This window comes from Styela clava, chromosome 8, assembly GCF_964204865.1.
Source record: "Styela clava chromosome 8, kaStyClav1.hap1.2, whole genome shotgun sequence".
Lineage (NCBI taxonomy): Eukaryota > Metazoa > Chordata > Ascidiacea > Stolidobranchia > Styelidae > Styela > Styela clava.
Window position 1 is genome coordinate 3,888,692 of NC_135257.1, and position 26,607 is coordinate 3,915,298.

A 26,607-nucleotide genomic window follows, 5' to 3' on the forward strand; every position below is an offset into this window, starting at 1 on the left:
CATAAATCATAGACAAAGAATGGGATTCCCAATGGCATAATTTAAATATGGGCGGTCAAAAGAGGTCGAAGTCGAGACTTGCTTGGAAAATGGCCAATATAGTATAATATGAACCCCAATGAGTGCTTGATTACATATTTGTCAAAACGTTGCAGCCACAACAGCAACCGCAATTCGAAGTGCGAGACTTTTCTAACATTACCGATTACGCACGTCTAGTTTAAATGATAAATTAGGATTTGCAAAATGATTTTAATATTATCTTTTTTCTAGATGACCGATATAAGATAAGCCTATTTTATTGCAAAATCAGTTGTTGTATAGATATATCGTCCAAATTAATTACGACATCGAACACGACAACTTCCAACTTTGACATCATGAGTGAGGATAAACTATTTTGTCCACAGTTTGTTTTATTTACACAAATGACAACAAAATAATAGGTACGTTGGACAATTTCCACGTTTGTTCACGAAGTATCCCTCCATTGATTGTCAGGTCTTTCATTCGTAAGGTTCATCTTACAAAGAGTCCTTTGTTACATATGTAAACATTCCACTCAAATATATATTCATTTAAAATTGTAATGTCATTCTCGATATGTAAAGTTATGGTAATATCCAGAGTAAGGTCAGCATTGCGAATGTTATTGAGTTCCAGTTCATCGCGATTGGATCAGAATTTCGCTGCAGTACTCCTATATCTTTATGTGATGTTCCTCGGTGGAATTTAAAATTATGTACAAGTTTTGTTTTCAGGCAGCGGTGGGAAGTATAAAGGGACACGGGTTCATATATCGTGGAGTCTACGTAATCATCTCTACCATTTAGACCAGGAGTGGGCAAGGTGTTTGGACAAATTTCGCTCACCTAGACTGGCGGGCCATGTAAGTGTGACATAGAAAGTTACGTTTTACGAACAATATTTACAATGTTACAAAAGCAAAAGTGAAAAACAAGAAGCTTCGTGACAAAACTAAATTGAATCGCAATCTCAACAAATTCTTCAAGCCATTTTTTAGCTAAAACTCCAAAATTTGGTTTTAGTTTGGTTGTGGCAACATCAGTCGGGCCATGTTCAAATATCTAACGGACCGGATTTGGCCCCCGGGCTGTATTTTGCTCATGTCAGATTTAGACTCTTACCCCAGTACGTAATTCATATTGATTTTCTTTAATTGCTGAGACTGATTGGAATTGTGTTTGTAATACAAAAAAGGAACTAAAAAGAAAATATTCTAAGGGAAGTATCAGCATGTGGCGCATTATTGCTTTTTATAAAATTATGGCGTTCATACGCTAATAATAAAAACTTGAAATATCTCAAAAGGTTGGTTATTTGGTCATGGATGTGCAAGTATTTTGATAGCTTGCAGTTTTGTCTGTACTATAAGTGAAGTAAATTTATCATAATGTTGGTACAATAATTTCCATTAGTGATTGTGATATCATAAGTCACTATATTTCATCAAACTGGAGTGCATAAAACGTGATATATTGCAACTGATCTTGTAATATAATATCGAGCAACATGCCCGTGAAAAGCCTTTACCCTGACGTAGAAATTCCAAATAAATCTCTGACCGATCTCATTTTTGAATGTATTATCAAAAGAGGAGACGAAATTGGATTGGTAAGTTTTATACAGAATAGAGTGTAAACTCTTTTGATCCAAGATACGCATACTTAATGGTAGATAAATAAAGATTTATATTTTTTAAGAGATTACTGATGAGCCGTTGTAAACTATTAGTTGCTTGCTGGTCTTTGGTCTGCCGCTGAAACTAAGATTGTGCGATTTGAATTTATTCGCCAAATCTTGATTTTACAGATCGACAATTTGTCTGGAGTCAAGACATTAAGTTTCAGGCAGATCCACGACCAAACAAAAAATTATGCGGGATATCTCCACAATATTGGACTTCATAAAGGCGATGTTGTTGTGATTTGTGCTCCAACCTGTCTCGAGTTTGCAATTGCAATGTTTGGAGTCATGGCTTGTGGTGCTGTTGTAACTCCATGTAATCCAGCATATAGCGAAGGTAGTGTTGAGTAACTAGATATAGTTTTGTATTTACACCGAAACTTCTTGCAAATTTAATTCCTTTGAATTAGATCGCAAATAAAGTATGATAAAACTTCTTATCATAAATAAATATTTTAAGTTTATTCAATACCGGTCAATTTCGAATGGTGACGTACTTTTTCTTGAGCTGCTTATATGAATGTTGGTTTACCCCACATCTAGCATTTTAAAAAGCGTTCTCATGCAGAATTAGTTTAAATCAATATAGGTAAGCGTGTGGCCAGCGGAATTAACGTTAAAAGATACCTGTCAGGGTAAGAACTAAATATTTGAGCGCTGCCTTCTTACTTATATTTCAATCCTATTATCGTAAAATCTATGATTTCATTTCTTTGTACACTTCCAAGCCATTAGGAAGTATTATTTTTCATATATCTCTCGAATTAAACAAAGTAGGTGAATATTCTCTATAATTCCATGGTGAAATGATTCAATAGTTCGAGATAACTCACCCCAAAATGGCAATTGTACACGAAGATAGCCTGGATACTGTTAAAAAAGTTCAAAGTCAACTTACGTGTTTAGAGGTAACTTCATGTCCTATAATGTCAGTTTCATACAATTTTAATACAGTGAAACAAGATTTTCCTGATCCCGAAGTAACTGTGAATATGCTGTGTTGAGAAATATTTTTATCGTTTCACAAGATTCTAAAGTAACAAATAAATTGTTATACCAATTTTTAAATATTTTTTGTAATGAATTTTTCGATTTTGCTTCAAGAAATTATTCATCATCGGAAACAGCGAAGAATTTGTGACTATGAAAGATATGGTTAAAGCTGACTACAACAAATGTAAAGTTTGTTGCATTAATTCATCATAATTTTACGAATATATATAAGTTTTCGCGGGGAATGTGTTTTATTTATTCACAAACTCGTTTGCATTCTTCATTACTTATCGATCTCGATCAGTAAGTATGAATGTAGGTATTTGTCTGTATGTCTGTTAGACGCTCGCGATATCTCACGAAAGAGCGGTTGAATTTGCTCCAAATTTACATGTACATTCATCATATCTCGGACCAGAAGCCTATTGATTTTGGACGAATTATGTCGTATAATTAGCGAGTTATTAATTAATTAGTGATGGGACACGTGGTGTCGCTGTGGAGTGAGAGCGTAGGAATCGAAACCGCAGTTTCTGTTTTGGGGGATCTCCTAACTTTCGATCGATGAGTCTTCGGTCTCCGACCGATATTCTCGTTAAAATGTTGCTGGTGTTTTGTGATTTTTTTGTTTCAGATAAATTTGGCTGTTGATCTTATGACATGCGATGTTCGCTTCGCACAAGCTTGAACTTAGGGCATTGTAACTTTATGAGCATAGATAATAAATTGGACTCAGGTATAGGCTTTGCAACGCAAAGGGATTGTAATTACTCGCACGATCAGATTAAACTAAATTAAAAACTCGTTTTGCGGGCCGCACACCATTCCACGCTCAATTCTCTCTATATATATATTATTAGACTGTTCTTCTGAACTTTCGGAACTTGTTCCTGCAAAAAAGCCTCAGTTTTTTTTTTCAAAAAAACTTCAGCTATGTGGTATACTGCCTCAAGCCCCGAGTCAATCAGTATTAACTATGATGGACAATTCTACGCTATAATGATTTATTCTTTTATAGTCTGAGCTCTTAGCACTTCAGCGCTCGCCGGTAACTATGCTCGGAGATCTATATTTTTGCAAGTCCACGTGACCGACGTGACCTTGCTTTGAGCAAATTTCCTTATAAAACAGCCACTGAAAAAAGAATAACAGAAGTCTAGGGTGTAATTCAGCTAAATAAATTTAAAGAAACACAAACAATACATTGCGATAATGCAAATTATGTTGAATTTCATCACAAATAACATGACAAGCTGTGTCGATTAGTTGTGATGATTCAGATCTGAAAACTGAATGTGTCGAAGTTTTTAAATTGTCTAATTCATTTGGCAGGTTATGGCATGACTGAAGCAATGGGAATTGCTTTTCACGTAGGTAATGATAGTCTGATCACTGCGGCTGGTACTGTATTGGTAAGGACCAGTCAGTCCTGGCACAGAGGTCAAGGTTCGTACATGCAATATTTAGAATTTTATTTTCATAACCTGCTCGTGCTCATTTTAAGCTTTTTGAGCTATTTCATTTTTGGTTTACAAAATTCCACATTAAGTAAAGATAAAATTAACTTGCATAATTGAACCACAATAGCTATTTAAATAATGAATATTTTTGAATATACACGAAATAAAAAGCAGATGCAATTCAAGTAGAGCATGTAATTAGGTAAGTAATTAAACATGGAAACGACATCATAATTTTGAGTGGTTATGCCTTTAGAGAATTTCTGATGGAATAGCCGAAGGTCGATATGTTTCATTCAGTATTTCGCCATGTACATAATTTGATGTACATAATCGAATTGATATATTGCAAGTAACTAATAAAATGAGAATAGAACTTATATTGTTAATAAATACACCGTCATAATATACTGGCACGATAGCCACGAGTGAAAAACGAAACTCTCGAGATCAACCTCTCCTTGTTATTGAGAACAGTATATCGAGTATTCAACGCACACTATTGACATTTAAAAGGTTATTATAATCCACATTAACCAGACTTTTTCAAATCAATCTTTGCTACACCAGTAATCTGACGCGTGTGCTTAACCGATCCAATGCAGTCGAGATAATATACCTTGAATTGCTTAATGAATGTTAAAAATTACACCCTGCATTTGTTACCTTTGCAGATCATAGATCTTGTTAGTGGAGAAGAACTTTCTACAGACAGAGATGGAGAAATACTTGTTAATTAGATTTTCAGGTACAATTCTACAATATAATTTCTGAAACAAAACGATGTTATTTATTCGCTATTGATTATGTCATAGCTAAACTGCTCAGGTCTATAAAAAAGAATTTCATGATTTGCACAGACTGTAATCTTTGGCCATATTGTGTTTGTGCTGAATTTTAAGTTTTGGTCAATTACGTTGGTTTCGCAGATGAGAAATTTTACATTCGATCCGCTGACAAGCTCACAGTCGCCATTACATTAAATGTGGTTATATCAAATACCTTGGTTTACGCAGAAAGCCGTAAATAATAAACATTTCATGAAGAGCATCTTATATAGTTTCGGTCCGAGAGAAAGTGTGTAACAATACCCACGAAGCCCTATGTCTACTTTTACAAAGGTAATGAAAGGATATATGGGGAACCCTGAGGCTTCGGCACAAACTATAACTGAGCAGGGTTTGATGCATACTGGTGATATTGGACATTTTGATAAAGATGGATTGCTGTACATTGTCGATCGTCTAAAAGAAGTTATCAAATATAAAACTTTTCAGGTTTCAATTTTATTTCATATTTCTATTTAAAATAAAATAACGAACGCTTTATTAATTAGTGAATAAGCTCCTAATTTACTTTATTTTACACCACGTACACTTTTTTATTTTAATCACTATTATATTTTCAGGTTTCTCCAGCAGAATTGGAAAGTTTATTATTGGAACATCCTAAAGTAGCAGATGTAGGAGTTATTGGAATTCACGATTACGAAGCCGGTGAACTTCCGTAAGCTTTTGTTGTGAAGAAAGATCATTCTCTGGCAGACACAGAAGTCATCTCTTGTGTAAAGGGTATGCATCATATCTAATATCCTATAAACATAAGTTATGCATAAGAGAGAGCATATAAATTTATATCAAACATATGAATAAATTTAATGAAAGCATTTCACTTCAGAAAACTTGGTTGATTTCAAGCATCTGAGAGGAGGCGTTGAGTGTGTAGATAAGATACCCAAATCGTCACTAGCAAAGATTTTACGACAGGAACTGAAGAAAATGACTTTTGAAGCGTGATAAACGTATTCAAACACTACATATAGATCATGCTCTTTTGATTGTTGGGTATTTTTCTATTCATAAATGTCAACCTGTGGCTTCTATGTTTTCTAATAAATATCAGTGTAGTCTGAATATTATTGAGCATATATAATTAGCGAATTTTGAGCGAATCGAATTTCAAACACCTATCGAACACGTACACTATAGGAATAGGGAAGGATATATAATATTAAACCCCGTTGGTTTTATACTGTTGCCAATCAGGTGTGTGTTTTATGTGAAGACCTTAGTTATGTTAAATGTCTCTAGCCTAAATGGAAAACGGTGATTATTGTGTCAAGAACTGTGTAAAGTTTGTTATAAAAATTCTTAAATAGAATAAGCTACAAGAAATTAGAAATAAACAAAGGAAAATACCTCAGAAGTATTAGGAACGGCGCATGTTGTAGCTAACGCTTTTCTCAATAAACATCTGCAATGTTCAACAAATCTCGTCGAGTCTTTTGACAAAGTGAGTTAGGTAAATGACCCGCATGCTATTAACAGAATGCGGTTAGTCAAACACGCTAATTTATTAAGTAAACTGGAACAACCCTCTTGCTGATTCAGCTAGTTTGCTTGCATCCAGTGTATGTTTGGTCACTTCAGGAAGCACAAAGCACTTTTTATGAGCGTTTCTCAAAGAAGGTTTCGCGCGTTCAACTAAAAGCGTATACTTATATAAGAGTTAGCAACTTCCAAAGAACTATAAAGAGGGTGCATGCTATGGTAACAACTTTGTGAAATGAAAGTCCTTGGTAAAACTCTTAGCATCTAATATTCAGTGGGTAATTGAAAGTATTCAGGGAAAGCCTATTCTTTTACATGTGTGTGAGAATTTAGCCCGTTATAATATATATATTAATAAAAAGAATGAGAAATGCCAAAAGCTAGTTTTCGAGCTATATTGATTTCCTGGCAATTTTTATAGAGACTCAGCTCTGAAATAAACTGACCTTGCTTCACAAGTAGGGCTGGGAATGATTACCCGGTTAATCGATTTTAGATGGTTAACGGTTACGATTTATTTTAACCGTTAACTGACATCTCAGGTACAATCATCTTTATGATGTACAATTCCTTCAAAAATGATTACGTCATCACAAATTTATCTCCTGTGGCGTTTAATTCAAAAGAATATCACTAACTGTATTGGTAAAGACTCAAATGTGAAAAATATTTGAAGTACCAAGATTGCTGATTATGAAAATTTGACAATGATAAATTCAGAATCAGTTTTCGTTCGAAATATATTGTTCTCGATTTTATTGCAAAATTGTACATTTAATGTCATCCAACAAGTGCGCAGTTCATGCTGTTTTTCTTTATTATATCTCAAAGTAGAATTTGCACATTGAACACTGAAAATTCGACACATAAATGACATTTTATAACAGAATTGGCTTTTACTAAAATACTACCATATGTTCGAACCACGCTGCATATCTCTTGCAGCAGAGCGATCATGAAATTATCTCGATTCGTAAATAATTTTGAGCGATTTCGGGATAAGATCAAGCGAAATGGCTTTGTAACCATTGTGACGTAACAAGCTAAAATTGAAAATTATTATTTTTAACGTCACGCCGCGGTTAACCCGTTAACTTTACCCGGGTAACGGTTAAAGTGTTTTTCCTGAAATTCCCAGCCCTATTCACAAAATATACACAGTTCGAACTGATTCTTTCGAAAGTTCTATATAAATTGTATAGAAATAAAAAGTCCGTCTACAATTTCCTAATTGAGTAACTAAGTTGAGTAACTGAGTTTTATTTGATATTATTTAATATATTAAATTTAATTATTCTATTGTAAATTTATGGACTAGTTGCATGAATAGTTGCCTCATAGCCCTAACAAGTGTAGTCGATATGCCGTTCAGAAGTCCTTTTCCCGATATTCAATTACCAGACAAATCATTTTCGGACGTTATGTTTGACGCCATGAAGCAGCATGGAGAGGAGATCGCATTAGTGAGTGAATATATTTCTGGTGAAAAAGCTGTTTTGTATCTGAACGCCTTTTATGGCGCCAGTGCATTGGGTTAATCGTACTTCGTCCCTAATGAAAATAAGTGACTGCATGTAAGCATAGTTTATAATTATGCGATAGACATGTGTATTTAGGAGCAAACAGTTTTATCAGTTATAATAGTCGATGGCCAGGAATACTGCATGAAATGACTCAATATGAAAGAAAATGTAAAAATGCGTTGGCCATCTCTCTAACATGATGTCATACTTGAAAGAGGTAGGCCTACATGTCGCACGACTGCGTTTCGTCTTGTACATGTATCCCGTCTCTGTTATAATGCCTAATTATTCTACAAATGCTGTTGAATTTCTGATACAAATATACATACATACAAATTGTTGTAACAACCATGTTGATCCCCAACGTACTGACGTAACTTCTGCACAGCGCAAATACCCTCGTTTGACCGAATAAACACGAAATGTGTACGTAGGTCATTCCAAACCTCCACTATTCCTACTAATCTTCAACTACTATAAACTCATCTCGAGAATTATCATTATATATATATACAGTGTGCAGACACTGGTAGCCACATAATTCAAAACATACTAATACTTTAATTTTAGGTTGATAATTCAATCGGTGGGAAGTCCCTGACATTCAAGCAAGTCTATGACCAATCAAGAAATTGTGCTGGATACTTACACAAAACGGGACTTGGAAAGGGAGACGTGGTCGGTCTTTGTTCTCCTACCTGCCTTGAATTCCCAGTGGCAATGTTAGGGATAATTGCTGCTGGTGGAGTTGTTGCACCTTGCAATCCAGCATATAGAGTTGGTAAGTATTTGCGACTATGGATAATGAGGATATATTGAAAATATCGTCACCCGAATATGGAAATGAGAGCTAGAAACAAATCTGAGCTTATAGCGATGTGTGTGTGTGTGTTATGGTAATATATGGCGCTTTAAACAATTTGAGTCTTTTGCGCCAGACAATTTCAACCAAAATTTTGTATATGCCTATAGTACTCTCTTGGTAGATTTCTTCCATGCACATGATGGTGATCAAATTTGTTTCAAAGATTAATTAAAGTTGAAGCAAAAAGGTATTTTTTACAGGGGAAATATTGCAACAATTTCAAATTTCAAAACCCAAGATGGTTATGGTACACGAGGAATGCATAGATACGATGAAGAAAGTTCAGCAACAAACAGAGTCTTTGCAAGTAACATTTCCTTCTGATGTTTAACATAATTTTATCTACAAAATTTGGTCGATGGAATTTTATGTCAAACACCTTTTCCAATAACTTTAACCATTTGAAATTTTTTTCTACTCTGTTTCTCTGATTGTATTTACTTCAATTATCTCGCCATACGGAATGAAAGTGCGCGCAATGCAACAATGTACTTACCCAAACACAGTCTAACACAAACCTTATTTTTTTAAAAATTCTGTTTAAAAAAAAATTTATATCTAACCTGAATAAAGTAACAATGTACAATGTTCCACAATTCACAAACAAACATTTTCCAGAAAATATTTGTCATTGGTAAAAGCGATGAATTCACTACCTTAATGGAGATGATTGATGACAAAAACAATAAAGGTTAGTTTAATAATTTACTATCGCAAGTAGATGCATTAATGCCGTAACTGATTTTAAAATCTCCGTGATGATCGGTACCCAGGATTATTATATATGGTAGCGAAGAAATAGTATTATATGTATACAACTATTTGTTTATGAAAACCTGGTGAATATTAATACTGGTGCCTAGTTTCAAGCATCAATTGTCCTGTAACGAGGTTGCTATAGTCCCAATATTCCACAATATTACATCGATCTGTGGTTTAAGCTTTTTGTTTCATTCATGCTTTAGATTTCCCTGATAACATTGTCATCAATGGTGTCGAAGATCTAGCATTATTGCCATATTCCAGTGGAACAACTGGACTGCCAAAAAGTGTTATGTTAACTCACAGAAACTTAATATCCGTGGCAATGATATTCGGGTGAGCATGTATTCATTCCTTCTTTACGAAAATGAAGGCGTGGCCAAGATAGCAAAACAATAAAAATATTTCTTTGAGAAACTACAACACCTTCTTTTTCAGCAACACTCAAACTCCTGAATTTGTCACAAACTCTTATTGTTTGGTTTTTAAAAAAATATTATACGTAATTTGAATTTCAACATAAAACATAACACATAATTCCGTTGAATTTTAGGAACCAACAGTTTACGAGATTTTTACTAGCATTTTATCATATTGTATGGCGTATAAAGTATCACCGGACAGAAATAGCAAAATAGCACGCCGAATTTCAAAGTACTAGTCTGGCTGAACAGCAGCATTAAATGAGCGACATTTTGAAAAATTCAGTGGAAACTTCCCTTGTTCAATGAGTGATTTTATTTTCGTATTATCACACAGTCGGAATGGCCCCGTTTTCGGAGCGAATAAAACGTTCAATTTGTGGCACTCAGTGAATCGTTAAATGAGTTTAATTTATATCCTACGCCATGCGGAATACATTGATAACCAATTTACTGACACAAAACGTTTCAAATAAATTTATTTTTGAATTTGAAAATTATGTCATTAGTTCTAATAATTTTTTCTAGTACGTCAATGGTGTCTGAAACGACTGACTGTATGTACACGGATCGTCCGATGTATCACGCGGGTGGATTCAGCTGTTTTATATTAACTTTGTTTTGCGGAAACAAGCTAATCTTAGAAAAAGAGTTTGAAGTTGAAACTATGCTAAAAGCAATAGAAAAATATAAGGTAATGCTAATATAATACTTTATCAATTACCTGATCTAGACTTTGAATTTCATCCTATATATAAAATATTCCAATATGGAAGTTCCCAACTCGACCGGCGATCTATCATCCGATTGAATCATTTCAACGCAATGAACAAAAATGTATGTTAATAAGATATTTACTATTACTCTGAATCAATGATCCAGTTTGAGTTAAGGTTTATCCGGCATCTTTCATTCCGAAACTGAAACTGATTTATATTAATGAATTTTACTCATAGAAATATATATATACTCGTTTCTTCAACAGATAAGCCATATTCTAACGGTTCCGCCTATCTTGATTTGCCTAGCTAACGATAAAAGAGTTGAAAATTATGATGTTTCTTCTGTTAAAGAAGTAGCGTGTGGTGGAGCAGCTCTTGCCCCAGATATACTGCGGAAAATAGAGAAAAGATTTGGGGCTTTCATTAGACCAGGTAAATGATCACTCTTTAGTTGTAATTAAAATCTGGTGATATAGGTAAGCTATATACGATTAAACTGTATAGCATTCACTTGACTTTGTAATCCTCAGATAAAAGTACAAGCCCAAAAGATAAGTTAAACTTAAAACGTACGAACTCAACCGGCGTAGACAGATTTCCCAGCATTAAACTGCAAAAACCTACTTTAAATATTCCATTTTAAAGCTTATGGAATGACAGAATGTCTCGGAATCGCAATCCATGATGGAAAAGAGAGTTTATTTGAAGGCGTTGGAAAAGTTTGCCGCAACACAGAAGTCAAGGTTGGTTCCAATTAACTTAACAATAGTATTCATAAACAGTGCGCAAATCATCAAAACGTGAATGATTACCATTCCAGATTTTCAGCGTAACACCGCTTTTGTATTTTTATGGGATTTTGCGTAAAGCTTAGTTGCAATCTTTCAACCACAAGAATGGAGATTATTGATAAAATTGCGCAAGCATCACTGCGGTGCACCAATAAAAGGGAAAACTCGAGTTATACCCTTTTTCAAAGAGATTTATCACAGAGGTTGTACAATTGACGTATCTGAGTACGTCTCGAATAAGTTGTCATTCAATGGTCTTTTATAAATACCAAAAACGATGATGGGACATGAATTGGGCTCTATGAACTCCAAATCAGATAGGGCAGGCGTAAAGAGGATTGATTTTGCCATTAGAAAAAAATGATTAAATCGAGGCGGAGGTACTGATTTTGCAATGTTACACTTTAATGTTTCCAATATTCAAAACTTCATGCTGCATTTCAAGTTTCAACCATGCATATTTCTTTGTTCGTCTTGTACATTTGTTAATTGTTAGTAAATTTTTTTTTTAATTGAAGCGAACGACCTGTCCTATAGCTTTTTACTTAGTTGGACCTGTGCTATACACAACCTAGAATTCAAGACCCAGAATTTGCAGCATGCAAAATCAGCTTCATTTATATATGTGAGCTGTGGGGCTAATTCTGGTGATTCCTCAATAAACCATAGTTGGACACGAACGTGTGTTTGTTAAATTTTCATCAATCAGAGACCGGAGAAGTTGTTGGAAGTTTATTACATTTAATTTTCTACCTAAATTATGCTGTTTTTTATTTACGTTAAAAGTATCGCCCGATTCTGAATCGCGTTCACTATTTTGTGTGTTTGTTTTATTATTTATTTCTTATTTTTGACGGGTTGGCACGTACTTTATGTACGCTTTTTAACTTTATTTTAAGTAATGCTCGCCTCCCAGGTATCTCTGCATTTTGTTTGTCTGTTTACATTAAAAAAAATGATTGATTGATTGAAATACGATAACACTGAGTTTGGGGTAAGGGCCATGGACATCTACTGATAAACAACTTTTTATCAGTAACCAACGTCAAATAGGAATTAGTTAATAAATTAAAGATTTTGATTCAAGTCCGATTTCTCCAGAGAGAGAGAGAAATGTAATCATTTGACAGTCATACTCAGTCACTAATTTTATTTTCTTCCTAGATAATCAATTTGCAGTCTGGCAAAGGACTTCAGAAAAATCAGATTGGCGAAATTATAGTCAAGGGACCTCAGGTACCAATAGTATCTTTGTATAATTGAAGTACAGTATGTATGTGCATAGGTATTGTGTAATAATATATTAAGAAGTGATAAGTTAGCTTGTACACGTGACATTCGGTCTTAAACTGCAACATAATTAACAATATGTGACATATAACTAACTTCATGAAGGTCATGAAAGGATACATGGGAAACCCAGATGCTACAGCACAAACTATTATGCAAGATGGATGGATTCACACAGGTGATATCGGATATTTTGATAACGATGAAATGTTATATATAATTGATCGCTTGAAGGAAGTCATCAAATACAAGGGCGTGCAAGTAAGAAAAATAAATAATTAACTCAATAGTGTGAAGGAGCAAAAATTTAATAATTGCAATTTTCTGCAATGACAACTTTTGTTTAATATAGGTGTCACCAGCGGAATTGGAAAGTGTTATATTAAAACACCCGAAAGTAGCTGATGTTGGAGTCATTGGAATTCCTGATTCTCATGCGGGTGAACTTCCAAAAGCTTTTGTCGTGAAGAAGGTTGATGATTTAACCGCAGACGAGTTAGACGCTTTCGTAAAAGGTAAATTAAATATGCCATGGATAATGGAGGGTTAAAAATATGGACGTCAGGTATGTCGAAAGATATCTTAATGGCATACACGTAGACGTTTTGCAAAATATGATTTGTTTGGTATTTTCACGTCCCGTTCACGTGAAAATTAATTATAAGAGGATGTAAAGTATGCCAAACATTTGGATACAATTTAGCATTTCGTTTAAATTAAATCGACCAGAACAGGATTATTGTCGAAATGAGAATTCTTTTTTAGTCTCAAAATTTCGACATATATATATATCCATACATATATGGCCATTGTTTGACCACACCTACAAAAAAAAAAAAAATTATCAAAATCCAGAGCGTAACAACATTTCCAACCATTTATTATTGTCAATATTAATATAAGACTCGGTGGATATGTGAGCAATAGATAATCCTTTTAGTACACGATGTAACCCACTAATATTGATGTTTTACTACCAGATGAACTTGTTGATTACAAACAACTGAGAGGTGGAATTGAATTTGTCGAGAAGATCCCAAAATCATCAACGGGGAAGATTCAACGCAATGAACTGAAAAAAATGGCCGGTTTTAGATAAAAAGAAAAACGACCAAATTAATAAATATCCCAGCATTACTGCACTAAAAAATCTATCGTCCAGTTAATTGAACTTTGGAACCACCTAAACAAAATCTTCAAATCTAAACAAATGTTTGCGAACTAGAGACTTTAAGAGAGCTTTATAGTGAAAATATCTCAGGAATAGACATTACAAATGTTCAGCCGTTTCTCCATCTTTCAATTGAATAAGCATCATTTTTAAGTTCGTTTTTGAAGTTGCACGAAAGAAAGAGGTGTTACCAAATGTTAATTTTCTATTCAAACGATCGTGGATCACTTGTCGAATGATGCGAATCGTCGTCTCACAACAAATTCGACGTACCTAAATCACCTTACTCGCGAAACACCATTACATAAAATAACTGCTTGCAATGGGAAATGAATACATTAAAATTCACAGCATTCAAATTCTCAGACCACCGTAGTGAATAATGTAGAATTAAGAATTAGCAATTTTGACTAATATAATTTCAACAATAATAAAATTACAATTTTATACTGCTATGCGTTTTAATTTTAAAATGCTCCGAGCAAACAAGCAAACTGGTTTTGGGAAATGTTTTTTTCACTGTAACAGACAATTATTCCCAGGAGGACAGACTACAGCGAAATAGCCAACCAAATTAGGTTTACAAGCGATAAGCAAAGTCAACAAGAATTCGTATTATATATATTGTTGCCTAGCAATCTGTATCTTGATATTTTTGGAAAATAATAAATAATCTGTTTTGAAAAATTAATTATCTGTACGATAAGCAGACTGACTGTGTAGCTTCAGTATGCGGCTATTTATTTCCGGTAAAGGTTCATCTCCATACATAGCTGATGATAGGCCTAACTGTAGTAGGCTACAATCTCATTATGTTGACGGTAGTTTGTTGCTCAAATGAGTTATGATCTTTACATTTCTCGAGAAAAGAATTGAGATACACCTGATCTTAATAAGTAACCAAGGTGCTTACGATATTCCAATACGGCTTGTGGAGCCCTGTCTTTACTGGCATCTGAAGATTGACGCTTCCTGTGAACCCATGGGTAATGAAAAGAGATACAATTCATCACGACGTTCTTCAACAAAGACAAGCAACCCATTGCAAAATTTTCGGGGCTATTTTGAGAGTGCTTTTGCGAGTTGGCGCCTGTGTAAAATGGGGTATACGGTATGTTTTGAACCATCATTATGATTCATCGCATACAACAATCTGTTTTTTAAAAGTACCGGTAAGGAATTTTAGCCTAGTTTATCACAGGGCAGCTATTTCTACACTAATTTTTCCTTACTGCAATTAAATTAAAACTCCTAGGAAGAAAGAGTGATCATTGAAATATCTGATTTATATTTAACTTTCTGAAACACAACAGAAAACTGACGAAAAACGCGAAAACGTGGTAATGTTTACGACCACGCTTAAAAACTCTGTCTAATCGTAAATATATACTACCGTCTAATGAGAAAAGTGTCTTTTTGCATCTTGCTGATTGGCCAATGTCACAAAGTAAACAAGGAAGTCGATGCTCGGGGAAGGGTCCTATGGCTAAACAGCGTAGGGTTTACTTCTACCGCCAGACCGCGCATATTAACCGCCCACGCAACTTATTTTAGTTCTATTACGAGTTCGGGGACTAGCCAAGTAACTCCCGTAGTATTTGTACCTGGAAATATGGCCTAACTCTAACTGGTACACAATACACATAGGCTACTACGTTTCGGTGTCCGCCATCTTGGCTCACATACTACGGGAGTACCATAATTTGTTTCATTTTTGTTCACCAAGAGACAAAACACGGATCGAAACTAAGAAAAAACCATAATAGATTATCAGTATATAGAGATGTGAATTTGACTATTTGGCAGAAATTATGTCATATACTAAAGCTTAGTAAAGTAGATTTATGGGCATTACTTTTCCCCATATATTATAATTTTCTGATGACTGTTACAGAGACTTTTAAAAAATTTTGTCACAAGGTAATCTTTCTTTATCAGTGCTATATCCTGGATCGGATATAATATTGAAAATAGTTATATGGTGGCAATGGCGCTTCGCAAAATGTTGTTTTGAAAATTGCAATAAACGAAAAGGTCTGTCTCGGTGATAGTTTAAAGTATGAAAATGTAAAAACGGTCAAAAGTAAAGCGTGAAGTGGGCGAGTCCGATGTATTGAAAGAACGGAGTCTTCGGAAGACAAACAGCGATCGAGCCATGGGGTAAGAATCCTTGAAGTTGTGAGCGCCCGCTTTTAGTCTGGATCCATAACGGTTAAAGTCAGTTTGGTTAACGGTATGTTCGTGACAACTTGGATATAACTAAGAACTATCACTAGAGTTCCAGATTTATTCTGGTAATATCCGGATCCATTAGCCGTATTGTACACCAGCGCACTTAATTATAAGTCTCACTGTCATTAAATTGCTCAGATCGGGATTTTATTCATATATATATATATATACATGAGGCGCATCGGGCTATAAGTAAGGTTGGGCATTTTCGAATACTTTATGATTTCAGAATGAAATCGAATATTTTTTTTTTGAATTGAATCTCGAATACTTTGAAAATATAATTGTAAGCGACTTTTTTTTTATTGTGATTGGTCCCCTCAACAAATGAATTACTGAAAACGTACAATACATCTCTCAGATAGATTACTGAGCGTCCACACACAATGAAAAACACGTTTTATCAATAACACACTACAGAAAATAGTCATATGTCAGAATTGCGTTGAAAAAATATGGCTTCTATGAAAAAAATTGGGGAATTCACCTCGACCATTGGGGGAAAGAAAAAAACGAGATCGCACATAGGCGTATTAAAACTATAGTTTCTTTCAAAAATGCTTGTCGTTTTTTTCAAACTACTTTTTTTTTTAATCCTGGACAATTTGATGAACAGAAATTGAATATATGTAGATTCTAATTAGCTAATTATTACCGGGGTACACGATCTAACGTTGACAGAGTTTTTGTTAAAAAAAACTGTAACTGTAAATAAGGTTCATTATGCCCTTCAGAAGTCGATCACCAGATGTACAACTTTCAGAAAAATCATTATCAGAATTTTTTTCAACAAATTGAAGATCATGGAGATAAAATTGCGTTGGTAAGTAAGTCTATTGAGAAAATATTAAAATTGCAATACAATTCGCTTAATGGTAATATAATGTAAAATTGAACATTAATTACACTGGCCGACAAACAAATTTTTTTTATGGTGTCTAAGATGTTTTAACCGTTTTCAGCAAATTTGAGGGCGCTGATTCCCAGAAATGCTGTTACTTTTTCTCTATCAGGGCTGGTTTTTCTTCTACGGTATATCCCTCTCTGCAGGATGCCGATAGCTACAATAAAGATAGGCAAATTGAAGAAACAACATTTTTCTGTAATTTTATTGAACAGAATAATTTTATTTTATGGAATCTCACCAAAATATTCACAATTAAAGCTGGAAGTTGTAATAAATGCTAACTAATAGATGTCATCAGCTATAAATTGACGTTTTACTAGTTTTCTGAAATGGGAGGCCCCGGCATCATCGTGCTTGATAGACCAGCAGTTGTCTGCAAGCATGGTGGCATCACAACGACCTTGATAGCAAACTTCCATGCCGCTTATATCTTGATGGAAGGGCTTCCTTTGCCCCATCATTCACATCAGACCTGGAAATTTCCTGCAAATATATTTAAAACAGTCGCCATCTTTATCAAAAGCATTCACAAACTGCCAAGCTTTATGTGGAGGAAACATAATTTTCAGTGTTGGCTCCAGTGTTGGACACCAAGCTGCCGCAGCAAGCCGACAACGTCGTTGCGATATACTATGTCATTTTCCTGAGTGAAATACGACAAGAATTCAATAAGGCGTTTTCCATAGAAGGTTATGAGAGTCTTGGAGCTAGAAATTCAGGAGATTCTTTGGAAAAGTTGAAATCTCTAGTCAGTTCATTAAGTTATCCATGAGAAAAAGACTATGGCAGTGAAGAAGAAGAAGAAAAACCGACATCTGAAACAGCGCATTCACTACTATCAGTGGACGAAACGGAGGTTTGGTCTTCTTCAGAGCCAAGCAATTCCGATTCGGGCAAGCTTTCAAACACTGGAAAAGGAATTTCATTTCATTGTGGAATTGGCCTAATTGCAGACTCGGAGTTTGGATAATTGCAGACTCAAAGTTTGGATAAACTAACGATCTCCCGTTCTTCCTATTGATTCCCTTTGTGTTTACTGCACAGAAGTAGCAGTCATCAAAATAAATTTTCGAGACCATTGGAATACCAAAGTGGAGTGACTTTCTATCCTTTTTTGTCCACTGTGGAAGATGCTCAACACATTGCTTGCATACAATATGGGGTGCCCATACCTTATCTTGATCACCCAGCATTATATTGAAGTAGGCAAGATAAGCACACTTCACAAATTTACCGATCCCTTTTCTGTTGGATTGCAATGTATATTCACCGCAAATATAGCAAAATAAATTTAAATTGTTTAAACAATGTCGCCTAAGAGAAGATGTAGTCATGCAGCTTGTTTATTTTTTTATGTCTAACTTAAGGAATTATAAGACGCAGAAATTATGTTATATAGTTAAGCTTAGTAAAGTGGATTTATGAGTATTACTTTCCCCCATAAACTATAATTTTCTGATTACTGCATTCTGTCGATGATGTCTTGACATTGTTCGAGAAACAGTGAAATAAAAATTCCCCGAAACCAGTTTGCTTGTTTGCTCGAAGCTATTTTAAAATTTTAACGCATAGCAGTAAAAAATTGTAATTTTATTGTTGCTGAAATTATATTAGTCAAAATTGCTAATTCTTAACTCTACATTTTTCAATACGGTGGTCTGAAGTTTTTAAGGCTGTGAATTTTAATGTATTCATTTCCCATTGCAAGCAGTTATTATATATAATGGTGTTTCGCGAGTAAGGTGATTTAGGTACGTCGAATTTGTTGTGAGACGACGATTCGCATCATTCGGGAAGTGATCCACGATCGTTTGAACTGAAAACTAAAATTTGCTAAGACCTTTTTGCTTCTTTCTTTCGTGCTACTTCAAAAATGAAACGAGCTTAAAAAGGATGCTCATTAAATTAAAAGATGGAGAAACGGCTGAACATTTGTAATGTCTATTCCTGAGATATTTTTATTATAAAGCCACATGCTCTTAAAGTCTCGAGTTCGCAAACATTTGTTTAGATTTGAAGATATTGATTAGGTGGTTTCAAAGTTTAATTAACTGAACGTTAGATTTTTCAGTGCAGCAGTAATTCTAGGATATTTAAGAATTGGGTCGTTTTTCTTAAAACCGGCCATTTTTTTTAGTTCATTGCGTTGAATCTTCCCCGTTGATGATTTTGGGATCTTCTCAACAAATTCAATTCCACCTCTCAGTTGTTTGTGATCAACAAGTTCATCTGGTAGTAAAATATCGATATTAGTCAATTAAATCGTGTACTAAAAGCATTATCTACTGATCACATATCCACTGAGTCCTATTACTCATCGATTTTTATCGGTAAGTATGTTAATAGGTATTTGTCTGTCTGTTTGTTTGTCTGTCTGTTTGTTTTTCTGTTAGATGCACGCGATATCTCACGAAGGCAAGATTGGATCTGCTCCAGATTTTGCATGTGCATTCATCATATGTCGTACCAGAAGCCTATTGGTTTTTGGATAAATTATGTAGTATGATTAGCGAGTTATTAATTAATTAGTGATGGGACACAAGGTGTCACTATGGAGTAAGAGCGCTGTTTTGGGGATCCCCTAACTTCCGATCGATAAGTCTTCGGTCCCTGACCGATATTCTCGTATTAATATTGATAATGATAAATGGCTGGAAATGTTGTTACGCTCTGGAATTTGATAACTAGAGTAGTTTTTTTGTAGGCGTGGTCAAACAATATACATATATATATATATATCAAAATTTTGAGAACAAAAGAGAATTCTCATTTCGACAATAACCCTGTTTTAGTCGATTTCGTTTAAACGAAATGCTAAATAGTATGCAAATGTTTGGCATACTTCACATCCTCTTATAATCAATTTTCACGTGAACGGGACTTTCGCTGATTTCCCAAATAAATCATATTTTGCAAAACGTTTACTTGTATGCCATTAAGATTTCATTTGACATACTTGACGTCCATATTTATTCAGTGTTTAGACATCATCTATGGCATTCTTAAGTTACCTTTTACGAAAGCGTCTACTTCGTCTGCGGTTAAATCATCCACCTTCTTCACGACAAATGCTTTTGGAAGTTCACCCGCATGAGAATCAGGAATTCCAATAACTCCAACATCAGCTACCTTCGGGTGTTTTAATATAACACTTTCCAATTCCGCTGGTGACACCTATATTGAACAAAAAGTTGTCATTGCTAATTATATTGTGACAGCCCAAATCACTTCAGTTTGATATAGAGCTGGATACTTGCTTATGAACTTCAAGTTCGTTCTAGACGCCTATCACCGTACTGCGTATATACAATAAATGTATATTTCTAATTGTGAACTACGTAGAATTCCTATTATTTACAGATGGTTGCAATGTGATTGGCGCTATTCAGAAAAAAATAACGGAGAACAAGTTCGATGTTTATTGCGCCAGACTCGTAGGTAGGATACATTGCCTCCCGGAAAATTACTACTTTTTAAATTTTTGCTTGGTTACACTATTGCATTAATTATTATTCTTACTTGAACGCCTTCGTATTTGATGATTTCCTTTAGGCGATCAATTATATACAATATTTCATCGTTATCGAAATATCCGATATCACCCGTGTGAATCCATCCGTCTTTTGTAATAGTCTGTGCTGTAGCAACCGGGTTTCCCATGTATCCTTTCATGACCTTCAAAGAGTTATATGTCATATATTGTGAATTGTGTTGCAGTTTAGGACTACATGTCAAAGGATTCATGATTTTGAGATGTACAAGCTACTGTTTTTTAAATAATCACTTCTTAGTATATTATTACATAATACTCAGGTACATACATATTGTAGCCTACTTAAATTATACAAGGATACTTAATAGTACCGCAGGTCCCTTGACTATAATTTCCCCAGTCTGATATTTCTGAAGTTCTTTGCCAGACTGCAAATCTATTATCTGGGAGGAAAATAAAATTAGTAATTGAGTATGACTGTCAACTGATTACATTTCTTCTTCTTCTTGGATTTTAGTCAAAATTTATAAATCTCTAAATCATCAACTGCAATCCAATTTTGACGTTATTTACTGATAAAAATTTGTTCATTTGTATAAATCCACGGTCTTTATTCAAAACTCGATGTTATTGTATTTCCGCTTAGATTGAATTAATTTTTTCTGATGCCAACATCAATTCCCCCAACCCCCCAAGCATGCCCTATTTGATTTTGAGTTCCATATAAACCGATTCCTGTCCCATCATCGTTTTTGTTATATATAAAAGACTATCGAAAGACAACTTTTTTGGGATGTAATCAGATACGTCAATGATACAACCTTTGCAATAAAGGTTTTTGAACAAGGGTATAACTGGAGTCTTCTCTTTTATTAGTGCATCACAGAGAGGCTTAACATAATTTTAATCTTCATTCTTGGTGGTTGATTTATTGCAACTAAGCTTCGCATGAAAATGCAAAAGTGTGGTTATGCTGAAAATATGGAATGGTGATTTATGCACTGTTTATGAATACTATTGTTAAATTAATTGAAACCAACCTTGACTTCTGTGTTGCGGCAAACTTTTCCAACGCCTTCAAATAAACTCTCTTTGCCACGGTGAATTGCGATTACGAGACATTCTGTCATGGCATAAGCTTCAAAATGGAATATTAAAGTAGGTTTTTGCTGTTTAAGGCTAGGAAATCTGTCTACGCCAGTTGAGGTCGTACGTTTAATAAGTTTTTACTTATGAGCTTGTAGTTTTATCCGGGGTCTACTTTACAAATGTCAAGTGAATGCTTTACAGGTTAATCGTATATAGCTCACCTATATCACCAGGTTTTAATTACAACTGAAGAGTGATCATTTACCTGGTCTAATGAAAGCCCCAAATCCTTTCTCTATTTTTCGCAATATATCTGGGGCAAGAGGTGTTCCACTGCACGCTACTTCTTTAACAGAAGAACAATCATAATTTTCAACTCTTTTATCGTTAGCTAGGAAAATCAAGTCAGGCGGAACAGTCAGAATATGGGTTATCTGTAAGTATATTTATATATGGGTAAAATTCATAAATAGAAATCAACTTCGGGATGGAATGATGGCCGATAATCCTTAAATAAAACTGGCTCATTGATTCAAAGTAATGATAAATATCTTATATATATATATATATCCATTTTTGGACATTGCATTGAAATGATTCAATCGGATAAAAGATTGCATTTGATTGTATTTGAAACTTGCATTAGGCTTTTTTAAATATCGGATGAAATTCTAATGATAGATGAATTAATTAATAGAGGCATCAATGTATTAGCATTACCTTATATTTTTCTATTGATTTTAACATAGTTTCAACTGCGAACTCTTTCTCTAAGATAAGCTTGTTTCCGCCAAACAAAGTTAATATAAAACAGCTGAATCCACCCGCGTGATACATCGGACGATCCGTGTACATACAGTCAGTCGTTTCAGGCATGATGCACGTACTAGAAAAAAAAAATGATTAGAACTAATGACATCATTTTAAAAATAAATTTATTTGAAACATTCTGTGTCAATAAATTGGTCATCAATTTATCCCGTATGGCATACGCAATTAATTAAACCTATTTAACGATTCACTGAGTGCCACAAATTAAATGTTTTCTTCGCTCCAAAAACGAAGCCATTCCGACCGTGTGATAATACGAAAAAAATTGAGGACTCCAAATTTTTCAAAATTTCACCTATTTAATGCTGCTGTTCAGTCAGACTAGTACTTTGAAATTTGACGTGATTTTGCTATTTCTGTCTTTTGATACTTTATATGCCATACAAGTTGATAAGATGCTAGAACAAATCTCGTAAAATTTTGATTCAACGACATTATGTATTATGTTTATGCTCAAATTCAAACTACGTATATTATTCCTCTAAATATCAAACAATAAAAGTTTGTGACAGATACAGGAGTTTGTGTGTTGCTGAAAAAGAAGGTGATGTAGTTTCTCAAGGAGATATTTTTAGTGTTTTGCTATCTTGGTCACGCCTTTATTTACGTAAAGATAAAGAATGAATACATGCTCACCCAAATATCATTGCCACGAATATTAGGTTTCTGTGTGTTGTCATAACACTTTTTGGCAGTCCAGTTGTTCCACTAGAATATGGCAATAATGCTAGGTCTTCGACACCATTGATGGCAATGTTATCAGGGAAATCTAAAGCATGAATGAAACAAAAAGCTTAAACCACAGATCGATGTAATATTGTGGAATATTGGGACTATAGCAACTTCGTTACAGGACAACTGATGCTTGAAACTAGGCATCAGTAATAATCTTCACCAGGTTTTTATAAACAAATAGTTGTATACATATAATACTCTTTCTTCGCTACCATATATAATAATCCTGGGTACCGATCACCACGAAGATTTCAAAATCAGGTACGGCATTGATGCATCTACTTGCGATAGTAAATTGTTAAACTAACCTTTATTGTTTTTGTCATCAATCATCTCCATTAAGGTAGTGAATTCATCGCTTTTACCAATGACAAATATTTTCTGGAAAATGTTTGATTTGTGAATTATGGAATATTGTTACTTTATTCAGGTTAGACATAATTTTTTTTGGAACAGAATTTTTTGAAAAATAAGGTTTGTTACCAGGTTACAGGTTCAGAGGTTACGGACACCTCACCTGTAAGCAAAGTCGCGGGTGACTACTGAAATTCTAAAATCTACTGATACTCTACAGAGTCTACACTCTACAGCAGTGGTTCCCAATCTTTCCACCTCGGCAGACCGGCAGCAATTTTGATATGAATGAAACAGAAAGTAATAGACTGTGTTTGGGTAAGTACATTGTTGCATTGCGCGCACTTTCATTCCGTATGACGAGATATTTGAAGTAAATACAATCAGAGAAACAGAGTGGAAATAAATTCCAAATGGTTAAAGGTATTGGAAAAAAAGTTTGACATAAGTGCCATCGAACAAATTTCGTAGATAAAATTATGTTAAACATCAGAAGAAAATGTTACCTTCAAAGACTCTGTTTGTTGCTGAACTTTCTTCATCGTATCTATGCATTCCTCGTGTACTATAACCATCTTGGGTTTTAAAATTTGAAATTGTTGCAATATTTCCCCTGTAAAAAATATTCTTGTGATGAACGTCGATAGCAAAACCTTTTTTTTGCAACTTTAATTAATCTTTGAAACAAATTTGATAATCATCATGTGCATGGGAGTGCATTGCTAAAAGTTCAGATTTGTTTCTATAGTTCTTGTTTCCATATTAAAGGTGATGATATTTTCAATGTATTCTCATTATTCATAGTCGCGAATACTTACCAACTCTATATGCTGGAATGCAAGGTGCAACAACTCCACCAGCAGCAATTATCCCTAACATTGCCACTGGGAATTCAAGGCACGTAGAAGAACAAAGACCGACCACGTCTCCCTTTCCAAGTCCCGTTTTGTATAAATACCCAGCACAATTTCTTGATTGGTCATAGACTTGCTTGAATGTCAGTGACTTCCCACCGATTGAATTATCAACCTAAAGTTAAAGTATTGGTATGTTTTGAATTATGTGGCTACCAGTGTCTGCACACCGTATATATATATATATATATTGATAATCGAGATAAGTCTATAGTAGTTGAAGATTAGTAGGAATAGTGGAGGTTTGGAATGACCTACGAACACATTTCGTGTTTATGCGGTCAAACGAGGGTATTTGCGCTGTGCAAGAGTTACAGTGGAGATCAACATGGTTGTTACAACAATTTGTATGTATGTATATTTGTATCGGAAATTCAACAGCATTTGTAGAATAATTAAACAGTATAAGAGAGAAGGGATATATGTACAAGACGAAACGCAATCGTGCGACATGTACCCTTTTCAAGTATGACATCATGTGAGAGAGATGGCCAACGCATTTTTACATTTTCATATTGAGTCACTTCATGAAGTATTCCTGACCATCGACTATTATAACTGATAAAGCTGTTTGCTCCTAAATACATATGTCTATCACATATCTATAAATTATGCTTTTAGCCACTGTATTTTCATTAGGGACGAAGTACGATTAACCTAATGCACTGGCGCCATAAAAGGCGTTCAGATCAGCCTTTTCACCAGAAATATATTCACTCACTAATGCAATCTTCTCTCCATGCTGCTTCATAGCGTCAAACATAACGTCCGAAAATGATTTGTCTGGTAATTGAATATCGGGAAAAAGACTTCTGAACGGCATATCCACTACACTTGTTAGGGCTATGAGAATTCATGCAACTAGTTCAAAAATTTAAAATAGAATATTCAAGTTTAATATATTGAATAATATCAAATAAAACTCAGTTACTTAACTTAGTTACTCAATTAAGAAATTGTAGACGGACATTTTATTTCTATGCAATTTATATAGAACTTTCGAAAGAATCAGTTCGAAATGTACATATCTTGTGAATAGGGATGGGAATTTCAGGGAAACACTTTAACCGTTAACCGGTTAACCGCGGCTTGACATTTTACGTAGCTAATAATATGTAATTTTAGCTTGTTACGTCCACCCGAAATCGAGCAAGCTTTTTCTCTCGTTTTCTCGTCACAACGATCACGATAGGAGAGAGATCGCCGGCGTAAGCGAGTTTGTTATCGGCGGCGCAGATGCCATTTCGGGCGATCGTAATTATACTTTAGCAAGCCCTATGACTAGGGTTACCATATTTTTGTGACTTCAAATCGGGACGCCTCTAAAGACAACGACCCCTTAGCTGTGATTTTGTAACTTCACATTTTCCTATTTTACTACATAGGCCTACATTCCTACATTTAAAGCTGTCTCGGCTGTCTTTATTGACCATATTGTTATCGAAATTTCATGCGCATATTCTCTGTCCAAATATCGGGTTCAGTTCGAAAAATAGGAAGAAATTGACGTTAACGATACCGGTACAAATAATTCGAATTTAGAATAATTAGTATTGGTTTTACATGCGAAACGCCTGTCACCAATGGGAAACGAACGCATTCACCTTCATTAAGTTAGGCTAGCGCTGCGCTAAACAGAAACAACAACAGTAACAGGGACTTTTGGCTGACTTATCGGGACGGCGGGACAAAACGCTGAAAAGCGGGACGTATGGTGAGCCTACCTATGACGTAATGGTGACGTCGTAGTGACGTAATTTATGGATGGCATAGTCAGGTGGGGGTGAAAATCTGCAAATACGGATAAGCGACTGGATAGATTTAAAAGAAGTGCGAAGGAACAATATGGGTATATATACTTTACTTTCTAATGATTATTCGTTTGCCTTCTCGAGGAATCTTATCACAAAATCAAGCCAATATACCAGGCCAGACAAGCTCATAGAATCCTAACGTCTAACGACGAGAACTTATTTTTGAACGTTTCTGCAGGTGATTTTTGCGAATATGACAAAT

At 34.7% G+C, this 26,607-nt stretch overlaps 2 protein-coding genes and 1 pseudogene across 4 annotated transcripts; 2 read left to right on the forward strand and 1 right to left on the reverse strand.

Annotated features, from left to right (window-relative positions):
• The first annotated feature begins 4,787 nt into the window (after positions 1 to 4,787).
• On the forward strand, positions 4,788 to 6,017 carry LOC120346635 (luciferin 4-monooxygenase-like; annotated as a pseudogene). The gene is made up of 4 exons (XR_005570007.2): positions 4,788 to 4,908; positions 5,282 to 5,437; positions 5,569 to 5,731; positions 5,838 to 6,017. The product of XR_005570007.2 is annotated as a luciferin 4-monooxygenase-like (transcript).
• Positions 6,018 to 7,765: 1,748 nt separating this feature from the next.
• LOC120346636 (uncharacterized) lies at positions 7,766 to 14,765 on the forward strand. Its single transcript, XM_039416403.2, has 12 exons — positions 7,766 to 7,953; positions 8,584 to 8,794; positions 9,079 to 9,185; positions 9,497 to 9,569; positions 9,844 to 9,976; positions 10,591 to 10,756; positions 11,048 to 11,216; positions 11,430 to 11,527; positions 12,740 to 12,811; positions 12,971 to 13,126; positions 13,218 to 13,380; positions 13,846 to 14,765. Exons 1-12 carry the CDS (start codon positions 7,813 to 7,815, stop codon positions 13,962 to 13,964), a joined length of 1,608 nt encoding a protein of 535 aa, XP_039272337.2. The 5' UTR covers positions 7,766 to 7,812; the 3' UTR covers positions 13,965 to 14,765.
• Positions 14,766 to 17,474: 2,709 nt separating this feature from the next.
• LOC120346001 (uncharacterized) lies at positions 17,475 to 25,513 on the reverse strand. 2 transcript variants are annotated; one of them, XM_039415629.2, is made up of 12 exons: positions 25,313 to 25,512; positions 24,496 to 24,706; positions 24,184 to 24,290; positions 23,632 to 23,704; positions 23,225 to 23,357; positions 22,478 to 22,643; positions 22,023 to 22,191; positions 21,709 to 21,806; positions 21,040 to 21,111; positions 20,695 to 20,850; positions 20,187 to 20,349; positions 17,475 to 19,404 (listed from the first exon to the last, which is right to left on the reverse strand). In XM_039415629.2, the coding sequence occupies exons 1-12, from the start codon at positions 25,412 to 25,414 to the stop codon at positions 19,223 to 19,225; spliced, it is 1,632 nt and encodes a 543-aa protein (XP_039271563.1). In that variant the 5' UTR covers positions 25,415 to 25,512; the 3' UTR covers positions 17,475 to 19,222. The 2 variants fall into 2 exon arrangements, with proteins under 2 accessions (XP_039271563.1, XP_039271564.1); XM_039415630.2 differs by lacking the exon at positions 21,040 to 21,111 and having other exon boundaries at positions 25,313 to 25,513.
• Between the last annotated feature and the right edge of the window lie 1,094 nt (positions 25,514 to 26,607).